This window comes from Petaurus breviceps, unplaced genomic scaffold (genome assembly GCF_028583685.1).
Source record: "Petaurus breviceps papuanus isolate PSGF00001 unplaced genomic scaffold, PetGlider_PUasm1.0 90895, whole genome shotgun sequence".
In the NCBI taxonomy this organism is placed as follows: domain Eukaryota; kingdom Metazoa; phylum Chordata; class Mammalia; order Diprotodontia; family Petauridae; genus Petaurus; species Petaurus breviceps.
The window spans coordinates 13,354,246-13,379,638 of NW_027187372.1; the positions used below are offsets into that span (position 1 = coordinate 13,354,246).

A 25,393-nucleotide genomic window follows, 5' to 3' on the forward strand; every position below is an offset into this window, starting at 1 on the left:
GAGAGAGAGAGAGAGAGAGAGAGAGAGAGAGAGAGAAAGAGAGAGAGGTAACATGGATTAGGATAGTAATCCCAGTCTCATCTCACAAGTGGCTGACATTTATCAAAATCTGCCCATTGAATCCTATTCCAAATTTACCTCTATTTGTCATTGCCATCTTCTGTGTTCAGCTGTGCCCAGTGATATGTTTCCCCCTTCCCCAGCCCCAGTGTACCTCTTTAGGATCTGCCTTACTTATACTTTGCTGCTCCCAGGTTGGGCTGTAGAAGATCAGAAGCAGGTGCTGCAGCAACAGAGAAGTCAGTGGGGTTTGCCTGAGCTTCTCAAAACTTGTGTTCTCTTTTTTTCCCTTTCTGGCTACATGGAGAGCAGGGAATCTCCCTCACTAGAAAATTGGGAGAAAAGCCAAAGGTTAGTAAAAAAAAATCTTTCTCCTCAGAATCCCCCAGCTTGGTGTTTTGCAGCTCTCCTTCACTTTTTCATTTCTTTCGTTTCCTAGGTCCAAATAGTCATTCAATAGCCCTTTCTTATCTTACACATCCAAATTCACCTCACATCTGATATGGTGCAACAATCACTTAACTAATCTTCCTGTCTCTAATATTAATAAATGACATTTATGTAAAGATCAAAACTTTACAAAATGTTTTATGTTCAAGGTGCCTACTATAAGTTTTCTTTTTTTTTGGCTTATAAAGTTTGGTTTTATTGTTAGCTGTAAGTCATTCTGGCAGGAATCAATCAGTCCTGCTACTGGCAGCAAAGGTAGCTCCAGCTGTGTGGACCACCTCGGGTTTAGAATCTAGAGCACAGTGCAGTCCATCTTTCAAAGTGAAGTGCAATATACCCGATTCACAGCTGGTGGAACTGGGAGCCACGAAGGGTTAGTTAGAATGTAAGGCACTTTAACCAGGAGCTAGACTGCAAAGGCTTAGTGTGTTTTCCCACCTAGACAAATCTAGACACTGTGCATCTGGAGATAGCAATACCTCCAAGCTGGAAGTTAAGTGTATGACCTGCACACCATGCCTGCTCAATGATAAAACTTTTTTCTAGGGTTGTTCACATGGTCAAGTAGTAGTTGGCAAGGGGTGAACTGTTTTCCATAGACTGCCTCGTATTTCTTCATCCAGTCCACCAACTTCTGGGCACCATACAGATCTGAGAAACAGAAGGGACCTCCAAGACAAGGTGGGAAGCCAAGGCCAAAGACTGCCGCAATGTCTCCCTCTTCAGGGGAAGCCAGGACCCCTTCTTGTAGGCACAAGACTGCCTCATTCACAAATCTTGTTATTAATCAGTACTGGATCTCTTCTGGGGTGGAGACCTCAGACCGAGGAGACACCTTCAGACTTGTCAGAATTTCATCCATGCCAGAATTCAAACTCCTGCTTTTCAGTCCTGGCTGGTAGATGTAAAAGCCCTTTCCAGACTTGCAACCCAAGAAACCTCTGTTAACCATTTGTTTCAGCAGTTCTTGGTTTCCACCACCAAAGCGTTCCCCAAAGGCTTTGCCTAGCTCTTCTGATACATGCTGAGCTACATCAACACCAACTTCATCTACAAGTGTGGCAACAACCACGGGAAAGCCAAAGCTTGTGGTCAGGGTGTCCAACTTCTTGGGCTCAGTGCCTTCCTGTAGAATTCGGATGACTTCAGACATCATGGGTGCAAGACACCTGGTGGTATAGAAGCCGGGTCCATCCTTAACCACAATGATCACTTTCCACTGCTTGAGACCAACTGAGACTGCAGAAGCAACTGTGTCCTTGGAAGTTTTTTTCTGTTGTGATGATCTCTAGTAGTTGCATCTTGTCCACAGGAGAAAAGTAGTGCATTCCAATAACCTTTTCAGGTCTTTTGCTAACAGAAGCAATTTCACTGATTGGGAGAGCAGACATGTTACTAGCAAAGATACAATGAGCTGGAACAATTGATTCAACCTCCTTTAGAACTGCATGTTTAAGGCGAAGGTCCTCAAAAACGGCTTCAATCACCATATCAGATTTTTCAAATCCCTGATAATCAAGCTGCCCAGTCAGGTTGCTGTAAATGGAATCTCTTTCAAATGATGTTAGGCTCTTCTTCTTCACTTTATCATCCAACCCTTTGAAAATCTGCTGCTGTCCTCGTGACAATCCTGCTATTGAAGTATCTTTGAGTATGGTCTTCAAGCCTTTATCCACAGAGACTTGGGCAATGCCAGCTCCCATAAGACCAGCTCCAAGAATAGATAGTTGCGTAACAGTCTTCTGTGGAGTTCCAAACTTATTCTTCTTGCAAAGAACCTGACCATTGTAGAGGCCAATTAAAGACTTAGATTCTTTGGTCATCACGAGTTCACCAAATTTCTGAGCTTCAGAGAGGTAGCCAGCCTCACCCCCCTGTTCAATTCCAGTCTTGACCACATTAATTATTTGCAGAGGAGCTGGATAAAGACCTTTGGTTTGTTTCTGTACCTTCTCTTCAACTTTTTTGTAGACTAGTTGCCTCACAAATGGAAAAGTCATGGTGTATGCTGCTAACTTATCAACAAGCCCCTTATCTTTCTTCATAGAGATCTTCTTATCAGACGGTCCTTTTGCAAAGGTGATTGCTACTTCTTCTAGCTATTCAACTGTTCGTTCTTCTGGTAGTTTCAAACCTGGTCCTAGAGGATCCACCAACTGGTCAACCAGACCCATTTTCTTTGCTCTGTCTGGACGAATGCCTCTGCCAGTCAGCATCATGTCAAAGGCAGCAGGGATCCCGACCATCTTTGGGAGCCTTTGAGTGGCTCCTGCTCCTGGCAATATTCCCAGTAACACTTCAGGGGAGCCCAATACTGTCGATTTGTCTTTTGTTGCTATTCTGAATTGACATGCAATGGCAAGCTCAAGTCCTCCTCCCAGGCAGGTCCCATTAATGGCAGCCGCAATAGGCTTTGGAGACTTCTCAAGTTTCTCAAATATTTGTTGTCCATCTTGTGATAATTGTGTTACCTCCTCAGCAGTTTTGCAAGAAGCTATCATGCTGATATCAGCACAGCAATAAAGCAGCCTGGCTTTGAAGAGGTAATGACAGCACTTCTGATTGAATCACTAGCCCATATTTCGTTCATCACTTGTATAAAAGCTGAGTGCAATTCTTTATTCAAAGTATTTACCTTTGAATTGGGTGAGTTAATTCGCACAACTGCCACATCTCCTTTGACTGCATAATTAATATGGGTTCTGGTTAACACAGCAGAGGACTGGGCAAAGTTGCGGCAGGTATAACCTTTCTAGTCTCTAGGGCAGAAGACGCCCCATCGCATAGGGGCAGGGCTGCAGGGAGTTTCTGTCAGGCGAAGGCCAGGGCAGCTAGTGGACGGGTATGCCCTATAAGTTTTCTTTAGTGTAAAAAGTATGTATGCTGTTTGAGAAAAAGAGAGCATCTTCAATTTAACTGTATGCTGTGTGTTGTACAGTGCCCCGTACCCAATTCCTTAATGTATAGGGATAAGGACAGGAACTGTTATTTCAGTGGCTTATGGGGTTCCCAAATGAGGATATTCCCTCTACCAATTCTGGTACACAAACTTTAGTCTTAGGTGCCTGGAGTTCTGAGAGTTTACCTCCCCAGAGTCACAAGATCTCATCCATATCTTTATCTCTGTCTCTGTCCATGGAGAGAAACATGGAAGCCCTATGTCTTTTCTTCTTTGTATGTGGCTTAGGATTCCAAAAACTTTATATTGAATGTCCCTTGAGGGTTCTAATACTTTCTTCTAGCCCTCTACCCAATATCTTAAACCCACATGGCAGCAAGAGTATGGGCTCATATAAGCAAATTTAAGAATGCTTCCCAAGGTCAGTTCACCTCCTCTGCTTTGTGTTTCTTTTTCTTACCAAAGCTCACTGAACAGCCATCTTCAGAATTTTTTTTCCAGCTCTAGTAGCTACCTTAAAACCAGAACGACTGTGAGTTACTGAGAAGTCCAGGATGCAGATTTCAGGATGTAGTGCCCCCTCTTCCCCAACCACTGCAAAAAATTGAACAAAAGGCATTTACTGACTTACCACAAAATATTGACCTTGAAGGAGTTGTTTATATAATAACAAACCAAGGAGAAGGTGAACTAGCTGTCCAATAATCACACAGTTTATTTATTTATTTATTTAGTGTTTTGAGTATCAGTCCCCCAAGTGAATATCATAGAAGTTACTGGTAAATAAATTTATGTTGGCTTTTTTTTTTCACATTGCATACTAATAGAGCTTTGGGGTTTTAAGGCTTTCTTTGTGGTAGGGGAAATAAATGGTTGTATTATATTTCATCTACTATGTATACTGATAACCATTTCAGAAGGGACTCTAATAGGCCCTTTTGGGAAGAATCTGAACTATATCTGAGCTTTAAGTGATTTCCCCTGAGGTTCTGGGATGGGGACATAAATATCAAGAAATAATAATTCTAAAAGGCCTTAACCTTTCTCTTTGGAGGTAATGCTCCACAAGACTGAACTCAGTTAATTTGAACCTAGAGCCACATCTCCTCAGTGTTAGCAAGATCCTCAGTTTTCTTACTGTGAACTTTGTTAAGCTATGATTTCTCTGGATCTCTGGTATTTTCATCCACTACTTTGTTAGAGTGAGGTGTTATCCTGCATGATCTTTAAGACTTCTTTTGTTCTTGAATTCCTATGATTCTATGAAATGAATCAATCTATATGATAGAATGGACCCATAATTCCAAGCTGAAAGCAGTGTTATGACTCTCCTTAAAAGAGCAAGATATACGTTAAAAAAATGAATGTTTGAAGGCTTTCAGAAAAGGAAGGCAAGCAGTCTGGGAAATCATGTTATCTGAACTATCTGCAGCTTTGTCATATCCATAATAAGTATCATAATAGATCTTTTGTAATAAGAGTAAAGGCAGACTGGGTAGCTAGGTGGCACAGTGAATAGAGCACTGGCCCTGGAGTGAGGAGAACCTGAGTTCAAATGTGGCCTCAGACATTTAACACAAAAACCAGCCGTGTGACCTTGGGCAAGTCACTTAATCCCAATTCCCCACCCCACCCCCCAAAAAAAGTAAAGGCACATTAAATGAAAATGGCTGTTGTGTTTGAATAACTTCTGATGTTTTCTGCCTTTTCTCTTACAATTTTGGTTTCTGCAGAAAAAAAATTTAAATGCATGAACTTATTTTTTATCTCATTTTATTCTACTAGATAAGTGATCTAGAGATTTACATTGTTATTTTTCATTACTTTAATAAATAGCTTCACACTGTCAAGTTTCTGCACAACTACCTTTAGAATCTTCAATTTATAGGACACTGTTGTATTTCTTCCTTTTGATTCATTCTGTTTAGTTAACATGATTGAAGGCAACTTTCATTCTTTTTTAATTTTATTCTTATTTATTTTAGTAGTTTCTTATTTTCCCCCAATTACATATCAAGACAAATTTTATCATTCATTTTTACAAGATTTTGAATTCAATTATTCTCCTTCCCTACCTCCCCTTCCTCTTCCTAAAATGGTACACAATTTTATATATTTTATACATGTGCTATTATATAAAACATATTTATATATTAGTCACAGTTGTGAAAGAAGAAGCATATCAAAGGGGGAAAAAACACAGAATATAATGAAGTAAGTGAAAAAAGTATGTTTTGACCTGCACTCAGAGCCCATCAGTTCTTTATTTGGATGTGGATAGCATTTTCCTTCATGAGTCCTTTGTACTTGTCTTAGGTTATTTTGTTGCTGAGAAGATCTGAGTTATTCATAGTTGATCATTATATATTGTTGACACTCTATAGAATGTGTTCCTGTTTCTACTCATTTCACTTTGCATCAGTTCATATAAGCCTTTCCACTTTTTTCTGAAATCTTTTTATTGCACAATAGTACTCTGTTACATTAATATACCACACCTTGTTCAGCCCTTCCCTATTTGGTGGGCATCCCCTCAATTTCCAATATTTTGCCACCATGAAAAGGGCTGCTATAAATATTTTTGCAGAAGTAGCTGTTTCCCTTTTTATGATAGACCCAGTAGTAGAATAATTGAATCAAAGGGTATGCACAGTTTGGGTGACCTTTGGGCATAGTTCCAAATTGTTCTCCAGAATGATTAGATCAGTTCACAACTCCACCAACACTGCACAAAGTTCATTAGTGTCCCAGTTTTCCCACATCCCCACCAATATCCAATATTTTCCTTTTTTTCATATTAGCCAATCTGATATGTGAGAGGTGGTACCTCAGAGTTGTTTTAATGTACATTACTCTAATCATAAGTGATTTAGAGCACTTCTTCCTATGGCTATAGAAAGCTTTGATTTCTTCATCTGAAAACTGTTCATATCCTTTGATCATTTATCAGTTGGTGAATGACTTGTATTCTTATAAATTTGACTAAGTTCTCTATATATTTGAGAAATGAAGAGGATTCTGGTTTGATAAGTGCTTCCATTTTATGGGAGAGTTCATCCCATTCACATTCCAATCATTATTACCCATTTTCCTCCTCTTTGTCCTCTCTCTCCTTTCATCCTTTCCCTTTTTTAGCAGTGTTTTACTTCTATCTACTTCCTCCCCAAAGTCTGCCCTCTCTTCTTTCAGTCCCTCACTCTTTACTTAATTTCCTTCCCTCCTTCTTTCCTGTCTGTAAGATTGATTATATGTTATTCCCTCTTTGAGCCAATATTGACAAGAGTGCAATTGATCAAGCAATTCCCATTGCCATCCTCCTATCGCAACTGATGGAGTTTGTGTGTTTGTATATATGAGAGAAAGAAAGAAAAAAATAGAGAGGGGATGGAGAGAAAAAGGTGAGGGGAAAAGGAAGGAGAGGATAGAGCATGGGAACAGAGAGGGAAGAGAAAAAGTGACAGAAATAAGTTCCACAGAGGGAACTTCTGATACCACATTAAAAATAATGTATAACTTTTATGTAATATTTTGTCATTTGGTTTTCAGGATAATTTTGTAAACACCACAAATATTATTATATTCATTTTAAAGATGAAGAGAGAGAGGTTTATTAACTTATTTTTCTTAATCACACAACTGAAAAATGTCAGAGCCATGTTTTGAACCTAGGGCTCCCCTAGTTTCAAGAATAGCACTCTTACCACTGCACCATGCTGTTTTTCATTATCTGCTTCCTCTATCCAAAGCAATTAAGTAATAATAATAGATGATATTTATATAGCACTTTTGAAGGCTTTTTATAGCACTTTTAAAGTTTGAAAATCATTTTATGGTGTAGCTAGGTGATGCAGTGGATATTGGTGTCAGGATGACTCATCCTCAAGGGTTGAAATCTGGCCCCAGTCACTTATTATTTGTGTGTCTCTGGGCAAGTGACTTAACCCTATTTGCCTCAGTTTTCTCATCTGTAAATGAGCTAGAGAAGGAAGTGGCAAATCTAGTATCTTTGCCAAGAAAATTCCAAATAGTGTCATAGGTTAGAAATGACTGAAAATGACAGAACAACAAAATCATTTTACAAATATTGTTTAAATTTATCTTAACAACAACCCTGGGAGGCAGACACTATTATTATCTTCATTTCATTAATGACTAAACAGAAATTAAATGACCTGCCCAAGGTTATATAACTACTAAGTTTTTGAGGTGGGATTTGGACTCAGGTCTTCCTGCCTCTGGTTCAGAGCTTTATCCATTCTGGCATCTAGTTACATAGGATCGAACTAGTTTATTAGATAATGTTTTTTTCCAACTCAATATTTTGCATTGTAAAGAAAGGCAAATCTTGGGGCGGCCAGGTAGCACAGTGAGTAAGAGCACCAGCCCCAGAGTCAGGGTGACCTGGAATTGCATCTGGGCTGAGATACTTAGCACCACACCCAGAAATAATTGGCCGTGTAACCTTGAGCAAGTAAGTTACTTAACCCCAATTGCTTTAAAAAAAAAAAAAGACAAATCTGCACCTAGAATTTTAGCTTATATCCCAAGTAACTCTATCACCAGAGTATTTGTGCTTCTTATCTAAATTTCTTTCTTATCAAATACTTTTGTGTGAGTTTGTGTGTTTCCCTCTGGGAAAGATACTATGGAAAGATTTGATACATGGCTTGTCTTCTATACTAGAGACAGCAGCAACAACTGATGGGAAGTTGGACTTTTGGTAACATACTAGTGTCTCTGAATCTGTGGTTATTCAGAATCAAGTGATGTTAGGGACAACCTGTATTATGCAGGTTTCAAGGTTCAGTGGCCACTAATGAAATACTAGTGTCAGTTTCAGATGGTTAAACATTCATTTAGGAGTGTAATTCTCAAGCTATTTCTGTACCTACCATTAGAAAATTATACCAGGGAAAAAGGCTTTAGCCTTTCACATTGCTTAATGACCCTTAAAATAATTCTTGAAATTATTTTTATATAATAAACAATTGATTACATGCTTTCATTTAGTTAGAATCTCTATAACTACACTGTCCATGATCATCTAATTAGATTATTCTTCACTTTTTACTGAGGGGGAAATATCTCTTAAAATCTCATCCCATCCTATCACATCTATGACACATTTGTTAACCACCTACTATGTATAAGTAATTGTACCATGTACTGGGGATAGAAACACAAACTAAAAAAGAAAAAAGGGCCTGATCTTCTAGGAACTGACATTTTATATGAGATTAGGGTATAACACATAAACAGATATATATGCATGATAATTTGAGGAGAGAGAGCTTTAGTAATTTGGGGGAATCACAGAAGATGTCCCATGGGAAACAATAAGACTTGAATTCAAAGACTAAGGTGCTTTTTAAAATTTTTTTTAGCAAAATCAAGAATATTAAAATGAGAAGGTAAGGAGGGAATGCATTACAGCACTGAGAGGACAGACTGTGCAAAGGGTCATATGTGGAAGACTTGAAAAACCAAACCACTGGAAATATGCAATAACTTTAGCCCTGATTGAGAGCCTAAAGATCCTGGATGTTTTAGACCTAATTATTTATATGTTATACATAGAGGTTGTGATGCCGTCACTGGGATTTTCCAAGGCTCTTTGGCCTGGGACAATATTCCCATAGGAAGAACACAAGAGCTAATGGAAGCTAAAGAATGGATTCTTATAAAACTTATTGATGAACACCATTAAGCATAGGAAATAATAAAAGGGAACAAAACATTGTTTTCAAATGAAATGGTCTCAATTTGTCTGAATAAAAAGAATGATCTCTGCCACTTACTCCTTGACAGTAAAACAGCATCACATAGGACACATTAATTTATAATTTTGTGGCGCTCTTATTCACTTATTCTTTCATTAAGGATGATGGTGACAATCTGTTTGACAGAAGCACAAAACACGCATTAACCCTTCACACTTATAAGTGAAGACACAAAGAGCAGCCCTGACAACAATTGGATTTATCAAATAATGTTGTACAGTCATTGATTTCATCTTGCCTTGCAATTCATATTATACACACTCAACATTTAATTGATTGCATACTTATCATGTACCAGCAACTTAACAAATTGCAGGGAGAACACTACAAAATTCATAGAGACACAAAACGATCTTATTGGAAAGTAATAAATTGCAGCAATAACAATATCCCCGAGGGGGAAACAACTTCATCATTTTTTCTTGCCTATGTTTTGTGCTGTCAAAATTTCCTCTCTAGGACTTCCATTCTTAAATAATGCTTTAGCAGGGGCAGCCAGGTGGCACAGTGAGTAAGAGCACTGCCCCAGAGTCAGGATGACCTGGGATCGAATCCAGGCTCTGATATTTAGCACCACACCCAGAAATAACTGGCCGTGTAACCTTGAGCAAGTTACTTAACCCCAATTGCTTTAAAAAAAAAAAGAATGCTTTAGCATTAAAATTTATTTCTTTCAGTTAAACCTTGTCTATTTGTGGCATACTATTGCTGTAGTAACACCTGACTTCACCATAATGTTTATAATAACTATAATTCTGGGAAATTTTCTGCATGCAGTGATTAATTGTCCCAAGGCTAATTTGAATCTGAAAACCACTGAAAAATAAGGCATTTTTATGATTCATTATTTTGCCAGAAAGGATCTAAGTTTTAATTGTTTTGAGGCTTGTGGAAATTTCTGTAATCAATAATTGGACATAGACATTTTTTTAATATATTGAAACTTTGAAAAGTCCTTCTGTTATATTGTGAGGGCAGATTTAGGAATCTAAAACATTAATTTTTCTTAAGTTAATTCCATAACTTAGGTTATTTTAGAGTTTAAAGTTTTAAGTTTATCTTGACTGGTATCCTAGGACATTAGATCCTGAATAAGAATTAACTCAAAAACATTGAAATAAGAAGACACTCCATCTCACTACCCTGAGCATTTTCAGTGGCTGTCCCACATTCATGACATGCTTTCCTTTCTCATTTCTGCCTTCTGACTCTATTCAAGGCTAGAATTAAGAATAATCCTAAGGTTACAAATCTGGAACACTGAAAGAAAGGTGATTGGTGACTTCCATGCCATGAAAAAGGTGAAGTTTGTTTGTTTGGGTTTTTTTTTTTTTTTGGAGGGAGGGAGGCAGGGCAATTGGGGTTAAGTGACTTGCCCAAGGTCACATGGCTACTAAGAAAAGGTGAAGTTTAATAAATAGTGAGCTGGGTTAGGGAAAAAGAAAAAGTTACGTTTCAGACTTGTTAAATTTGAGGTTTCTTTTTTTTCCAGGAAATTGAATTTGAAATGTCTAATAGGAAATTTGTTATGTGGAATTGGAGTTCATGAGAGACAGGAGCTGGATAGATCTGAGATACATCTTATTGACACAGAGATGACAATTAAAGTCATAGAACCTAATGAAGTGATCAAAAAAGACAAATTATAAATAATGAAGGAAATAGGGCCCAAGATCAAGACTTGAAAAAGGCCTGTATTTAGCAGGCATGATATGTATGATGAGCTAGCAAAGGAGCCTGAAAAGGAATGGTGAGACTGGGAAGAGAAGTACCAGGAGAGAGTAATGGCATGATATTCCATAAAGGAGTAAAAATCCAGAAAAAGAGGGGGACTAACAGGGTAATATTAAACAGAGTGCAAGAAGCTTGATAGCTATGGGGATAAAAAAGCCTGCTTATTAAGAGATCACAGATAACTTTAGAGGGAGTGCTTATAGTTCAGTAATGAGATTAGAAAGTATTGGGGAATGAATGGAAGGAGAGGAATAAGTGTACAAGGGATTTGGACAGATTATTTCTAGGAGTTTGGAAGACAAAGGGAAAAGAGAAAAAAAATATAATAATGGAATGGCTATTGGCATAAAGTGAGATTTAAAAAAAATAAGGATATGGGGTGGCTAGGTGGTGGAGTGAGTAAAGCGCTGGCCCCGGTGTCAGAAGGACCTGAGTTCAATTCCAGCCTCAGACACTTAACAGCCACACACACACACACACACACACACACACACACAACCTAGCTGTGTAACCTTAGGCAAGTTACTTAACCCCAATTGCCCTCCAAAAGGCAATAAATAAATGAATGAAAGAATGAGTAAATGAATGAATGAATGAATGAGTGAATGAATGAATGAATGAACAAATAAATAAAGATGTAAGATTTTTTTAACTCGTTTTTAGGAATCAGAAAATAACTAATAGCTATAGATTGAAGACTAGAAGGAGAGGCAATAAATTTGGAACAATCTGTTAGAGAAGATATGAGGAGATGGATCAATGGTACGTGATGAGGAAGTGATTTTGTCAAAGACAAAAATTCCCAGAGGTAAACATAGAACGAAGGCTAATATAATAAAAGATGATGTTAAAGAATTTTGAGATATCCAGAAAGGAAGAAGAGGAAGTTCTTGGAACTGGTCTCTATTTCATTCTCCTTCCAATAGTATTCCTTGCTTAATGGATTTTAAACCCACATCTTCTGTACTACTGCTCCATTCTGGAACTTCCCTTACAGTGTGGGCCCTCTTTGGCCTGGAATAGCATACTATCTCAGTGGCACACTCTCCATGGAATGTTCCTTCACAAAGCTTACCTCATTTTTGCAAGTCCCTCCTGGAGGAACTATAGGACCCTTGAAGAAGGGAACATGTGCACTTGCCTTCTTTCTCCTCCTGGCCTTCTCATTTATTTTCTGGACTTCAAAACCATATTAAAATTATTTGTTTACAAACTATATTCTGTATCAAGGACAGTGAAATTATTATATCTAGACCCCACATAATACCAAATAGAAAAAAAAAATCAGAAAAGTAGCTGAATTGAGCCAAGAAGGTACAGAGATCTGTCCTGTAAGAGACACGACTGTGTTGGAATTATGGACTGATATATAGGATGAAATATATATATATATATATATATATTATCATATATATTACCTTATCACACGGTAAATCTACCAAAGGCATTGAATAAACCTTAGAAATAATCAATAGAAAAAGGTAAAGCAAAGAACATTAGTAACTACTGAACAATGTGCCCATACACAATCTTTATGAGAGTCTTCTAAATATGAATCAGCCAGGATTAATGAGAATATTGATAGAAAACAAGTAAATTTTCACAATTGATTGAAAATAAGAGACCACATTTTAAACAGTTCATTAATTACTGAAACATGTGGAGAATATAAGATCTTATTCTTACTGTTCTTTTTATTTTGCAAAAACAGTTTAAATCTAGTACTGGCTAAGAAGTAGAGTGGTGCATCAGTGGAACAGATAAGGTATATAATATACAGGAGTAAATAACTATAGTCTTTGTGTTTAATAAACTAAAAAATCCACACTTTGCTTCAAAAACTCACTATTTGACATAAACTGCTTGGAAAACTAGAAAGAGGTCTGGTAGAAACTGGGCATAGACTGGCGTCTCCCACTGGATACAAAGTTAAGGTCAAAATGGGTACATGATTTAGACATAACTAGTGATATCATAAGAAAATTAGAAGGACATGGGAAAAAGTAAATATCAAATCTACAGATAAAGGAAGAATTTATGATAAATAAGAGAGAAGATGATGAGAAATAAAATTGATAGTTATGATTACATGAAACAAAAAAAAAAAATCTTTGCACAAATAAAACCAATACAGATACAAATGCAAAAGCAGGAAATTCAGGGAAAATTTCTCTGCTAAAGGCCTCATTTCTCAAATTTGTAGGGAACTGAGATGAATGTATAAAAGAAGAACCATTTCCCAATTCACAAACAAAGGATATGAAGAAGCAGTTTTTCTAGAAAAAAAAACAATCAATTGTCATATTAAAAATACTCTAAATCACTAATGATTTAGTAAGATACAAATTAAAAGAACTCTGAGGTACCATCCCACACCTATTAATTTGGGTAATGACAGAAAAGAAAAATAACAAATACTAGAGAAAATGTGAAGAAAAACAGGCAAATCTATGTACTGTTGATGGAATTATGAAGTGGTCCAACCATTCTGGAGAAAATTTGGAGCTATGTCTGAAGGGCCATAAAAACTGTGCATAATGTTTGACCCAACAATACCACTACTAGGGTCATATCCCAAAGAGATTAAAAAAAAAAGAAAAAGTATGTATATGTACAAAAATATTTATAGCAGCTATTTTTTATGGTGGCAAAAAACAGGAAATTGAGGAAATTCCCATGAAAGAGAATAGCTGAACAAGTTATGATATGTAGTTGTGACGGAATACTATTGTGCTACAAGAAATGGGGAAGAGGAGGATTTCAGAAAAACCTGGGATGCCTTATGAACTAATTCAAAGTGAAGTTAGCAGACATGGGAGAACATTATATACAATAATAGCAATGTTATAACAATGATCAACTGTGAAAAATTACTACTGTGATCAATACAATTATCTATGGCAGCTCCAAACAACTTATAATTAAAATTTTTATCCTCTGGGCAGCCAGGTAGCACAGCGAGTAAGAGCACTGGCTCCAGTGTCGGGATGACCTGGGGATCAAATCCAGGCTCAGATACTAAGCACCACACTTAGAAATAACTGGCCGTGTAACCTTGAGCAAGTTACTTAACCCCGGTTGCTTAAAAAAAAAAAAAAAATTATCCTCCTCCAGAGAGGGAACTGATGAACTCTGAGTACAGATTATAGTTTTTTTTTTCATTCTTTTTCCTACTAATATAAAAAATATGTTTTGACAGACTTCACATGTATAATTGGTGTCATATTGCTTGCCTTCTCAATGTGTAGGGGAAGGGTGCAAGAAAAGGCGGAAATTTAAAACTCAAAGTTTTAAAGCAAGAATGTATAAAAATTAAAATACAAATAAAAAGAAAGAATAAAAAGTTTATTTGGTAGAAGAAAAATACCACTTACATACTTTTACAAGATATAATCTTTAAGTCAAAGTCATTAAACATTCTTTGAAAGATAAAACAACAAAAATAACCATGTTGATTAGCCTCCAATAGCAAATATCAAGTGAGGCATAAAGCTGGAAGATGCATGTTCACTGAAATTACTTAGCAATGAGACAAAGGAGATCCTCTGAAGAGTTCCCGTCAAAGAAGAATTCCTTGTGGATGGTAAGGTTCTCTTTCTGTTTGTGGTAGAAACTGCAGATTTCATCAGGCCCAGAACATTGCAGAATTTCCCCAAATGATCTGTGATCATTTAAAATAGTTTATCCTGTTTATCCACATGACAAGGAACAGGTGGATGAGGAATATTTATTGCCCTGATTTCACCATACATTTGAATGGTCCATCAAGATACATATTTGAAATAGGCAGTGAAGATCATTTTTGAGTTGAATTTGAATTAAAAATGAGAAAGAGAGCAGATTGGAGTGTTTTTAAGTAATTTCACTGATACCAAGCTTTTCATCCCTGATTTCAATTTTATCAACTCCAAGCTTTCCATTAAGGCCCATATTTTCTTTTTTTTGTGTTTTACTTTATTTTTTTTTATTTAAATGCTTTATTAACTGCTGATTTACATCATTCATTTCTGACAGATTTTGAGTTACAAATTTTCTCCCCGTTTTCCTCCCACCCATCCCCCCAAAACAGCAGTCCCACAGGATATCCCCACCTCCAATCTGCTCTCTGCCATATTTTCTCCCATACACGTTTCAACTTTTCCAGTGGATCTCTATGCCTCTGTACCTGTATATCTTTTTTCTTAATTACATGTAAGATGGTATTAATAATAGTGTATATATATATATATACACTCACATATATATATTTGAATATTTGATTTCAATACTATTATTCTGACACTGTTGCCATATGGCTGGAAGATCTGGAATACACCTGCCTTGAAACAGAAAGGGGAGTGTCACGCAGAGGATAATGGCAGCAGAAATCTTACTATGCATTCCTACACTTTCTTCAGGTTTTTAGAACATTGTATCAATTTATGCTTTCCATTTCATACTGACTCTGATCCCTATTACTTTTTTTTTTAACCAAAAGAGAGCATAAAGATAAAAATAAGAGTGACAATCAATTTCTTGTCAAGCATTGTTACACAAGAGGCTAGCTTTTGTCCACTTCTCTACTTTGAAAATCCAGAAAGGGCCAAAAGACTCCATAGTGAGACAATTACCAGTTTTTGAGACCAAACTGTCAAAATTCATAGAAAATGACAGTACTAAATATGGTAACATACCAAGATTTTATACCTGGTTTTTAATGCTCTAATGAACATTTTTCAATGTCAGGAAAAAGTGAAGAAAACTTTTAATATGGAGAGTTTGTCCTGTGGTGAATTTATGGGAATTTGAGGACAAAGAGTCACATAAGATAAGTAGAGCTGGATGGCAAAAAGAAGGAAATCCCAAATACACAGATAGATATGAGTATTGAATATCAAGGCCGAATTTGTTGTGAGTGTGTACTTATTGCAGAATATATAAATAAAAGTCATCTCATATCCTTATAATTATATTTCATATATAGGAAATTCAGGTAAAACATATGATTTAGTTTCCAGTATTTAGAACCATAGAATATAGAGTTGAAAGTGAATTTAGGGAGCACCTAGGTGGTGCAGTGAATAGAGCACTGGCACTGAAGTCAGAAGGACCTAATTTCAAATCTGGCTTCAGATACTTGATACCCTTACTAGCTGTGTGACCTTGGGCAAGTCACTTAACCCCAACTGCCTTCCCTTCACCCCTCCAAAAAAAGGTGAATTTAGAGATTATCAAGGCCAATACTCCCTCCCCACTCATTTTATAGATAAGAAAACTAAGACCTATAGAGGGTGAAAGATTTCCCCATGGTCTCTTTAGTAGCAAAAAGGAAAATCAGAATTTAAACCAAATCTAGTGAAGTTTCCAGTCTATACACGTTCTCCTAAAGATAGGAGTAGTGATTTTATTTACCTTCTTTTTACTGGAAATTTAATTTCTGTTATAGGGCATAGGCAGAAAAATTTTTGGCAAAATGATAAAACAGTTTCATGTATAAGAATAATAGTTCTATTATTTGCGACTTTGTCAGTTTGCCATGAGAAAATGCTCATTTTTACTATCAAAATTGATCAACATCATTAGTAAAACCTTAAAAAAAAAGTGAAGTTTCATTTTTACTACTATGTATAATTATGTTTTGAGTCAGGCAAAAATTATTTTTTAAACCAATTTTTACCTATGTTATACTTGTGAATTGATGCCCATTGAATTGCATTGATCAACTTGAAAGCATTTGCTATTTTTCATGGAAAGAAATAATTGCACAACTTTTTAGCATAACTCCAGTAGGGTAGAAATTATCAAAATTTGTGGAAATGCCATTTATTGCCATGCATACTCTTTAATTTATCATTCCATGGCATAATAGCTCTCTCTAATGGGTGATAAGTAAGTGTAATTGGGGGAAAAAACTAGAGAAGTCTTTGTCTGATTTTAGAAGTTGCCTATTAAAAGACATTTTATAGAGTGATTACTTAGAGGTGACAATGAAACTTAGTATCTCAAAGGTAGTTTGGTACTTCAGCTGAATTGACTAATGTGAAGCTTAGTTTATAATCTAGTGATTCACTTATTGCTAACTGGTCAAAATGGGCAAAACCATTAGGCATATAGATACTACCTCATTGTTAATCGTTTAGTCAATCATTCATTTTCTTATAGTTATTGATGTATATATTTGGAAGAGACCCTAAAGATTATTTTGTCTAATCCTTCAGCCATTCAATAAACATTCATTATATGGAAAAGACACTGTGCTAAATACTGTGGATTTTAGAAGTGGCATCTTTGCTCCAGAAATAGTATAAATCGACTCCATCTTATAGAGGATCTGGGTCAAAGCATTGTGTAGAGATCGATACTTTCAAAGATTTAGCAAGAAGCTCTATTGTCCAATGGGCCTAGAGAATAGTCTTGGGAGTAGTAAGTCTCATGTTCACATACTCAAAATCATAGACTTTTAGAGTTAGAAAGGACTTCAAAAGGGATCTGTTCCTGTCCTTTTCTAAAAATAAATTTACTCTAACTTGTAACCAACAAAAAGTCATCCATCTTTTGTGTGAAGACCTCTACAGAACCCACTATTTTCTCAAATTATTTATTTATTTTGCCTTTTTGGAGGGCAATTGGGGTTAAGTAACTTGCCCAAGGTTGCACGACTAGGTTTTTTGTATTTTCTCAAATAATTTGTTGGAAATTATAAAGTTTAGAAATTTTCCCTTGGATCTAGTCTAAATTTATCCCTTTGTAATTTCCATGAATGGTTCTTAGTTTTTCTCTCTGGGACCATGGAAAATAAGACTAACTAACTAACTAAGCTATTTTACAGGATAAGCCTTCAAATGGTTTTAACCAATATGATGCCTCTACTTAGCCCAGCTCCTGTCACTCAATCTTTTGATTCTTTAGCCTAACTACCCAAGTTCCTTTGACAGATGCTAATCGTGCCTGCTATACAGGCCCTCCATCATTCTGGATGCCTTCTTTTGCATGCCCTCTAGTTTATCAAATGCTCTTATGAAAGTGTGGCATCCATAAGATGCTAGTGTTGTAGCCAATTCCAACTAGGGTAGAGTACTGAAGAACTATGCACCACCTTAGAAATGAATATTAGGGCCTTCTAAATACAACCTAACTGCATCATTTTAAGCTACCTTTTCATACTCAGAAGAGGAGTAATGTAAAGTATAGAGCATTGTCCTGGGATACATGAAAACATGTCTCCTCTGATACATACTAGCTGTATGACCTTAGGCAAGTCCCTTAAACTCTCATCACCCTAAGTAATTCTCAAAGTCTGTGAATTGCCAATCTGTATCATACTAACAGTTCTCTCACCCACACAATTTATTCATTCTTAGTTACTGAATTAGGTATCTCTTTAAAATGTTTACTAACTAAATGTGATTTTTAATATGGGCACAAAAGATACTACCAGAAAGAATTATAGAATTTAGCCAAATATTTGGGGACATTTGATCAGAAATTTAAAACCATGGGGGAATAGACTAGGTAGTATTCATTACTCCTGCCCAGTAAAAAGAAGGATGTAAGGGGTGGCCAGGTAGCACAGTGAGTAAGAACACCGGCTCCAGTGTCAGGATGACCTGGAGATCAAATCCCGGGCTCAGACACTCAGCACCACACCCTGATATAACTGGCCATGTAACCTTGAGCAAGTTACTTAACCCTGATTGCTTAAAAAAAAAAGAAAAAAAGGGATGTAGAAAAGCTAAGGAAACAAGTCTCTATGTGCCAGGCACTGCACTAAGCACTTTATAAATAGTATTATATCTGATGCTCATAACAAATCTGGGAGGTAGGTGCTCTTATTATCTGCATTTTGCAGTTGATGAAACTGAAGCAGACAAAATCTAAGTGACTTATCTAGGGTCATGCAGCTAGTAAGTTTCTCAGGCCAGGTTTGAATTCTGTTTTTCCTCACTCCAGGCCCAATGTTCTGTGTCACTTCACTGACTTGTAAAGGTGAATAGTTAATTAAAGAAATGCAGTATGAGGGGGCAGCTAGGTGAATAGAACACTGGTCCTGGAGTCAGAAGGACCTGAGTAAAAATCTGGCCTCAGACACTTGACACACTTATGAGCCATGTGACCTTGGGCAAGTCACTTAACGCCAATTGCCCTACCCTCCTCCCTCTAAAAAAGCAAAAAACAAAAAAACACAACAATAACAAAAAAAATGGAGTATGAGAATGGGATTTGGATTGAAATATAGGGATAACAGAGTCCAGTAGGATAGAGTACAACTACCAAAGCCTGGTAATAATGTATTTATCTGGTATATAGAAAATCTAATCAAAACATCATTTTAGTTAAAAAAAAATAAGGGGGAGAAAACTGCCTGTGTATATCCAACAAGCTAGATCTTAAAGAAAGAATCTGCAATGCAGAAGAGCTTTTAAAACACCCAGTTCTCTCTCAGCCCACCTATGAATCCTGCTACACCTCGGTCTCCTTTGCTCTCCCTACCTGTCCAGCTGCTTCTTTGCAGTTCTCATCACTATATTATCATCCATGCACTGCACCCTAACTATGAGCACATACTGATGCACACTTCATAATCTATAATCTGACTAGTACATGTATATAGTGTGCTAATGCAAGCCTAGAATGCTCTCCTTCCTCACCTCTACCTCTTAGGTTATTTCAGGGCTTTTAAAGAACAGCTACCTACTCATTAGGGCTTTTACTGCTCTCCCTGTCCCCCCAAACTCCCCTCCCCATTATTAGTTTTATCTGTCCTAGACATTAGTTTGTATTTAATGATTGTGTATTTGATATCAAATATTTGATTTTGAAATTATGAAATTATTATTTGTTATTTATAATATAAATTAACAATAAATTATATACAATAATTATTATATAATCACAAATATCTTATTTAATTTTATATTTATTTTATATCAAATGTCTAATCTATCTGATTTTTTTTTCCACTTTTCACCAGGCTCATTTGTTGTCATGTAAACACAAGCACGGTTTCTCATTCATTCCTTACAATATTTATTAATTGGGGAGTGTTTATGACTTCAAAAATAGTGATTCCTTCTTTTAATCCTCCGCTATTTACTCTACCTGTGTATGCTCTTTATACTCTGTATATGCTGAATCTTCTCTGCAAAAAAAAAAAAACGGTGATGACTTTCAGTGTTCCCTTAGGGAAATCTTAAAGTTGAGACAATTGCTTAGAGACAAGATCAAATAACTTCCTTCTGCTCCTGCAAGTAATAGGTTCCCTTCAGAATGAACAGGATAAAGCTGAGTCACCATGCTTAGTCTTTAATGATTTCAATATACTATGACTATTAGGGGTATTTTATAAGTGACATATTTCAAGTGTCAGTATGAAATGATTAGACTTCCTAGAACTATAACTTTCTCTTGCCATTAAGAATCATTCTTTAAAGTTAGAATTATTTTTAACATCTGTCAAAAAGCTCTAAAATCTTTGCAAAAATCATTTTTATATGACCCACTTAATTTTTAATCTTCTGCTTAATATTTGGATCAATTTTAGTACATTATAGTGATTAATAGCTCTTACTTTTAACTTTTTATTAAAAATGGTTATTTAGTAGGTAAAATTTAATTTAAGCTGAGTTCCCTGAAGAATAAGAAACATATCTGTTTTATTTTAATTACTACTTACAGATTTAAAGGAAACACTAATGGATGAAATCCATATGTGAACTTTTAATTTTTTAAAAAAAAATTTTTAGAAGTGTAACTCTTTTACAATTCTGTGTATCTTTTTATTTAGTAGTTTAAAAATACAAAGAAGAAAAAGTACTATTAGAAAAATACCTACTTAATCTTATAAATATTGCATAATTTCAATTTCATCCCAAAATTATTAGTACCAATTTACCATCATATTTATTATGACAACAGAGATGGTTATACCACTTTTCTTTATTGAAATTTTTTGGTTAATCAAATAATCAGCAATTGAGCATCTAGGTTATGTATTATGCTAGGCATAGCTATACAAATAAAAGTAATAAAACAAGCCTTAACTGCAAGAAGCTTACTTTCTAGTGGGGGAAACAAGTTCCCATATAAAGATATATAGCATAAATTTAAAATGAATAACTACAAATATATATATATATATATGCATCATGTATATGTTACATAATATAAGTACAAGGTAGTTTGTAAGTGACAACAGTTTGAGGAACCAGAAAACACTGCATGGAGAAGATGGTCCTTGAGCTGCCACTCAGAAGAAGAAAGGAGATCTGTATGTTTATAACCATACTGATTCTCATCTCTACTCTTTTCTCTAAGTTTATCATAGAGACTCGATGTGACACTAATCGAGTCAGGTAGGCAACAGGCATTTATTAAGCTCTTACTATACATGAAGCTTTATGTTAATTGTAGGGGATACAAAGAGAGGAAAAAAAAATACAGTCCTTTGTCTCGAGGAGCATACATTTTAATGAGGAAGACAATTCATAGATACCTAATACATAAATACACAATACATACAGAGGAAGAGAAAATAATCTGAAACAGGGAATTGCATTAGAAACTCAAGTAATATTAAAAGGTCTCTAAATGAGCTGAGGAAAAATGAAATATTCTGATATCAGCCCATAAACTTTGTGATTCTTGAATCAGACACAAATTTATAAACTAGCTGGTGATATCAGTTGATCCACAGCTCTTTGGTCCCGGAATGTTATCAGCTACAAACGACTTAAATTGGCCATGCAGAGAAACAATGTAAGTCTTAAAGTCAGATCAGAGGAGATCATTAGGACAGGCAATTAAATACAATGTTTGCTTTAATTTTACAAGAAAATATTTTGTGAAGGGGTACATCTGTTTGGCACAAGTGACCCCATATAGTGTATGTCTATTCTGAGTGACATTTTTAAATTTTAAAAGAGGCTCTCCTGTAATTCATTTGCTTATCCAGATGACAAATTCTAATCCTGAAAACTCTCTGAAGATTTGATCAGCTCTCTTCTAAAATGTATTCTTAGTGCCATGAACTTCCTCAGATTCACTATTGTATCTTATTCACATCACATATTATTTGAATTGGCAGTAGAAATCTAGAATTGTAATAAATATCCAATCTTAAAAGAGGGCTTCTGTCCTCTAAGATAAGTGGCTTTTCTTTTCAATTCTCTTATTGAAAGTGAGTATCTCATCCAAACTGGCATCTGAAAGACTCAATATCCTGACAAAAAAAGTAATTTATGAGAATTCTCAAGGTATTTGCAAACCCAAATACCATACTTTTCTGATAATGTATCCAAAGAATATTTTATCTTCTCAGTTCTTCTGAGTTCTGTTTTGAGAATCTGTTGCAATCTCAAATTCAGCATCTCTGAAATGATTTTAATGTACAAGCTCAAATTCACTATATATAGACTTTTTTTTGAAATAGTAATTAATTACCAGAGTTATGGGTGTTCTTTACTGAATTTGAAATGAACATAAATACTATAAGTGAAATATTGCTGACCAAATATGAATTTGCTCATTATTATTAGAAACACAAAGCATCATGGAAACTTTAATAACTTCCAATTTATCAAAGTAGCATATTACCTTGTTGTTGAGTTCGTATCATATTTGACCCAAAAAAGATATCAACTTTGTTCCAATGGCAATAGTTCACTGGCCAATTCAATAGTTTTGTCATTCCTTACTTCTCCCTATTCCCCCATTTTGACCTCATGTCAAAATATCTAATATGGCTCTCTCAGTTGGAATTGTTACATCATGTAGGGGGAAAAGCATTTTAACTGTAATTTTGGTGTTAGATAAATTCTTAAGAATATTTCATTGGTTTTTAAAGCAAGTGGCTCTGATAAAGACATCATCTCCCAAGAAAACTGAGTCAAATTTATAAGAATGCAAGTCATTCCCCAATGGATAAATTGTAAAAGGATCTGAACTGGCAGTTTTCAGAAGAAATCAAAACTATCTGTAGGCATATGAAAAAATATCCTAAATCATTATTGGTTAGAGAAATGCAAATTAAAACAATGCTAGAGTACTACCTCATACACACATCAGATTGATTAATATGACAGAAAAAAGTGATAAATGTTAGATGGGATGTGGGAAGATTGGGACACTAATGCACTGCTGACTGATTTGTGAACTGAACCTTGGGCAAGTTACTTAACACCAATTGCCCTCCAAAAGGCACAAAAGAATTCTTGACTTCCTTCAAGACACAATTCAAATTCCACTTTCTGGAGAAGGCTTCATCTTCATTCTGAAGTAAACTTTGATTTCCTCTGTAGATATCTTGTATATATCCATTTATATACAGGTTGTCTCCCTATTAGAATGTAATCTTCTTGAGGCAAGGGACTGTTTTTACTTCTTACCATCCATGATACTACAAAGATGCTATGCCCACCATAGAGTAAGTACTTAATAAATACCTTTTCATTGATTGGCCAGTCATGATGAATTTTTAGTAAGAGCAAATCATGAAACAAAGTAAACCTTTGTCCCATTTGACTCATTTCTGCTTCTGCTGTGATGGTAGGCAGCTATCCATAATTTTAAATTTTAGGAAAGGTTATGGTTTTTACTGGTTAAAGGAGTTTTCTCATCCAGGAAATTCCCTATATCAGTGAAATCTTAAGTCCTCTCCCTGTATCTTGTCATAGGTCTCATTTTGATGGCTTTGAGTGTTCATATCTTTACTTTTTAATATTTACCCAGAGATTTTGTTTTGTTTTGTTTTTGATGATCTGTGTAGTCACAGCAACATATATGTACATATATACATACAAATGTATATATGTGTGTGTGTTGAACATGATCTTTGAGACATACATGATATAAAGGGCTAAGGATTGAAATCAAGTGATTAAGCTTCCCACTTGGTTTAAGTACAAAAACCCACAAAGGAAAAGTGAAGAACTCATATGTCTAATGCCAACAGATGCAGGAAACTTCTGCCCTATCAATGCTTTATCCTTTTCAAATACCCCTTCTCTGCTATTGCTAATTGTGACGTGGTACTTCCCAGCTAAAACTTCTGAAGTTTCTGAGTAAATCTCACTTAGCTGTGTTTCCCTTTCAAATCTAGTTTGCAGTCTTATTAGCTCTTTCCCATAATATTCATTCTGAGTTTTCTTTGCTTCATTCATTCCCTTTTCCTTTTCTAGAATCTTCTGTTTCGTCTCACAGATATTTATTTCTCCTTCCAGTTGTGACACTCTTTCCTTTGCCACCAGTTTTTCCAATACCAGAACTCAAATTGTAACCTCTTGTGACATTTTAAGTAGCTTGGAGCATTCTAACAGAATTGGCTTCAAGGACAAGATCTACAAGTTTGCTGTAGATTATTCTGTAGAAGGGCTTAGCTCACTTTTCACTTCCTTAGGTTTGTTTAGTAGGTACTTCCTCTTTGATATCATCTAGCAGGTTTTGAAGAACCAGAATATTATAGCACGTGGTACTTGAAGCTTTTGACATTTTACCTGAAGATTTCTAGCTTCATCTTGAACCATTTGTAGCTCCCTTTAAAGTTTGTGAGAGCACCATAGCATGCCCTAGCACAGACTTACTCTGTGTCTAACACAAGCAAACTTTTAATAAACTTTACTTTTCTATGTCTGAGAAAAGACTTGAGTGGAATTCATTTGGCAGGACCTGGCATGTTGGTATTTTGGGGTCTCCAGAGCAACCCTAACCCTCTTAATGGGTAACCTCTTTGTTTTTTTGGTTCCCTGATACCGGAAACACTGCTAATCTCAAATTCTTCTCCAGCCGGGACTGGAAGGTACATAAGCCTCTCTCTTTACCTAGTACCTTGGAGGTACAGACCTTTCAGGGCCAATTAGGTCAGACAGCTAGGAGGATATTTTGTGCTCAGCCTGACCTCAGGTTTTCAGTCCTATTTGGTTATTTTGGAGAATATGGACATCTGAGCAGTTTCTGAAGAATGGAAGATAAGGACAGACACCCCATCTGGAAGTATAAACCAGATTCTTTCAGTTGTCTTGGTGCTAGGAAACTGGGAAAATTTCAGGTACTTTTTTTTCTGGGGATTTTTTTGTTTGTTTTTTGAGGCTTACTCTCAAACCTTCCCTTATGGAGGAAGGGACTTCCAGGCCCTATGCCTGTAGCTCCTGAAAGTTCTCCTTTGGGTTGTCTTTTACAACACAAAAAAATTTAGTTTCTCTGTAGATCTTAAACAGGAAAAGTTGGCATTTTTGTGCAACCCTGTTTGGCCTAGGTATAGCATAAAAGATGATGAATCATGTCCTGTTTTGGGGACTTTAAAAGAGAATACTCTCTTGCAGTTAGAATCATACTGTCACAGAGAAGGAAGATGGATAGAAATCGCCTACTTAATGGCTTTTGTTGAACCTTCTCAGAACAAGGTTCTCAGGAAAGACTGTGAGATGCTTGAAGCTAGACCCCCTCCACAGAGGGGCAACAGAGACCAATTAAATGACCCCTTTCCTATGACTTCAGC

General features: G+C 36.0%; 1 protein-coding gene across 1 annotated transcript in view; it reads right to left on the reverse strand.

Moving 5' to 3' along the window:
• Positions 1–673: 673 nt before the first annotated feature.
• The window catches only part of LOC138151200 (trifunctional enzyme subunit alpha, mitochondrial-like), a 43,353-nt gene continuing 18,633 nt past the window's right edge, over positions 674–25,393 (reverse strand). The window contains 4 exon segments of the mRNA XM_069074722.1: positions 674–1,780; positions 1,782–3,025; positions 3,028–3,262; positions 3,924–4,003. Of these exon segments, the coding sequence (XP_068930823.1) occupies positions 1,034–1,780; positions 1,782–3,025; positions 3,028–3,262; positions 3,924–4,003 (2,306 nt within the window). The 3' untranslated portion in view covers positions 674–1,033.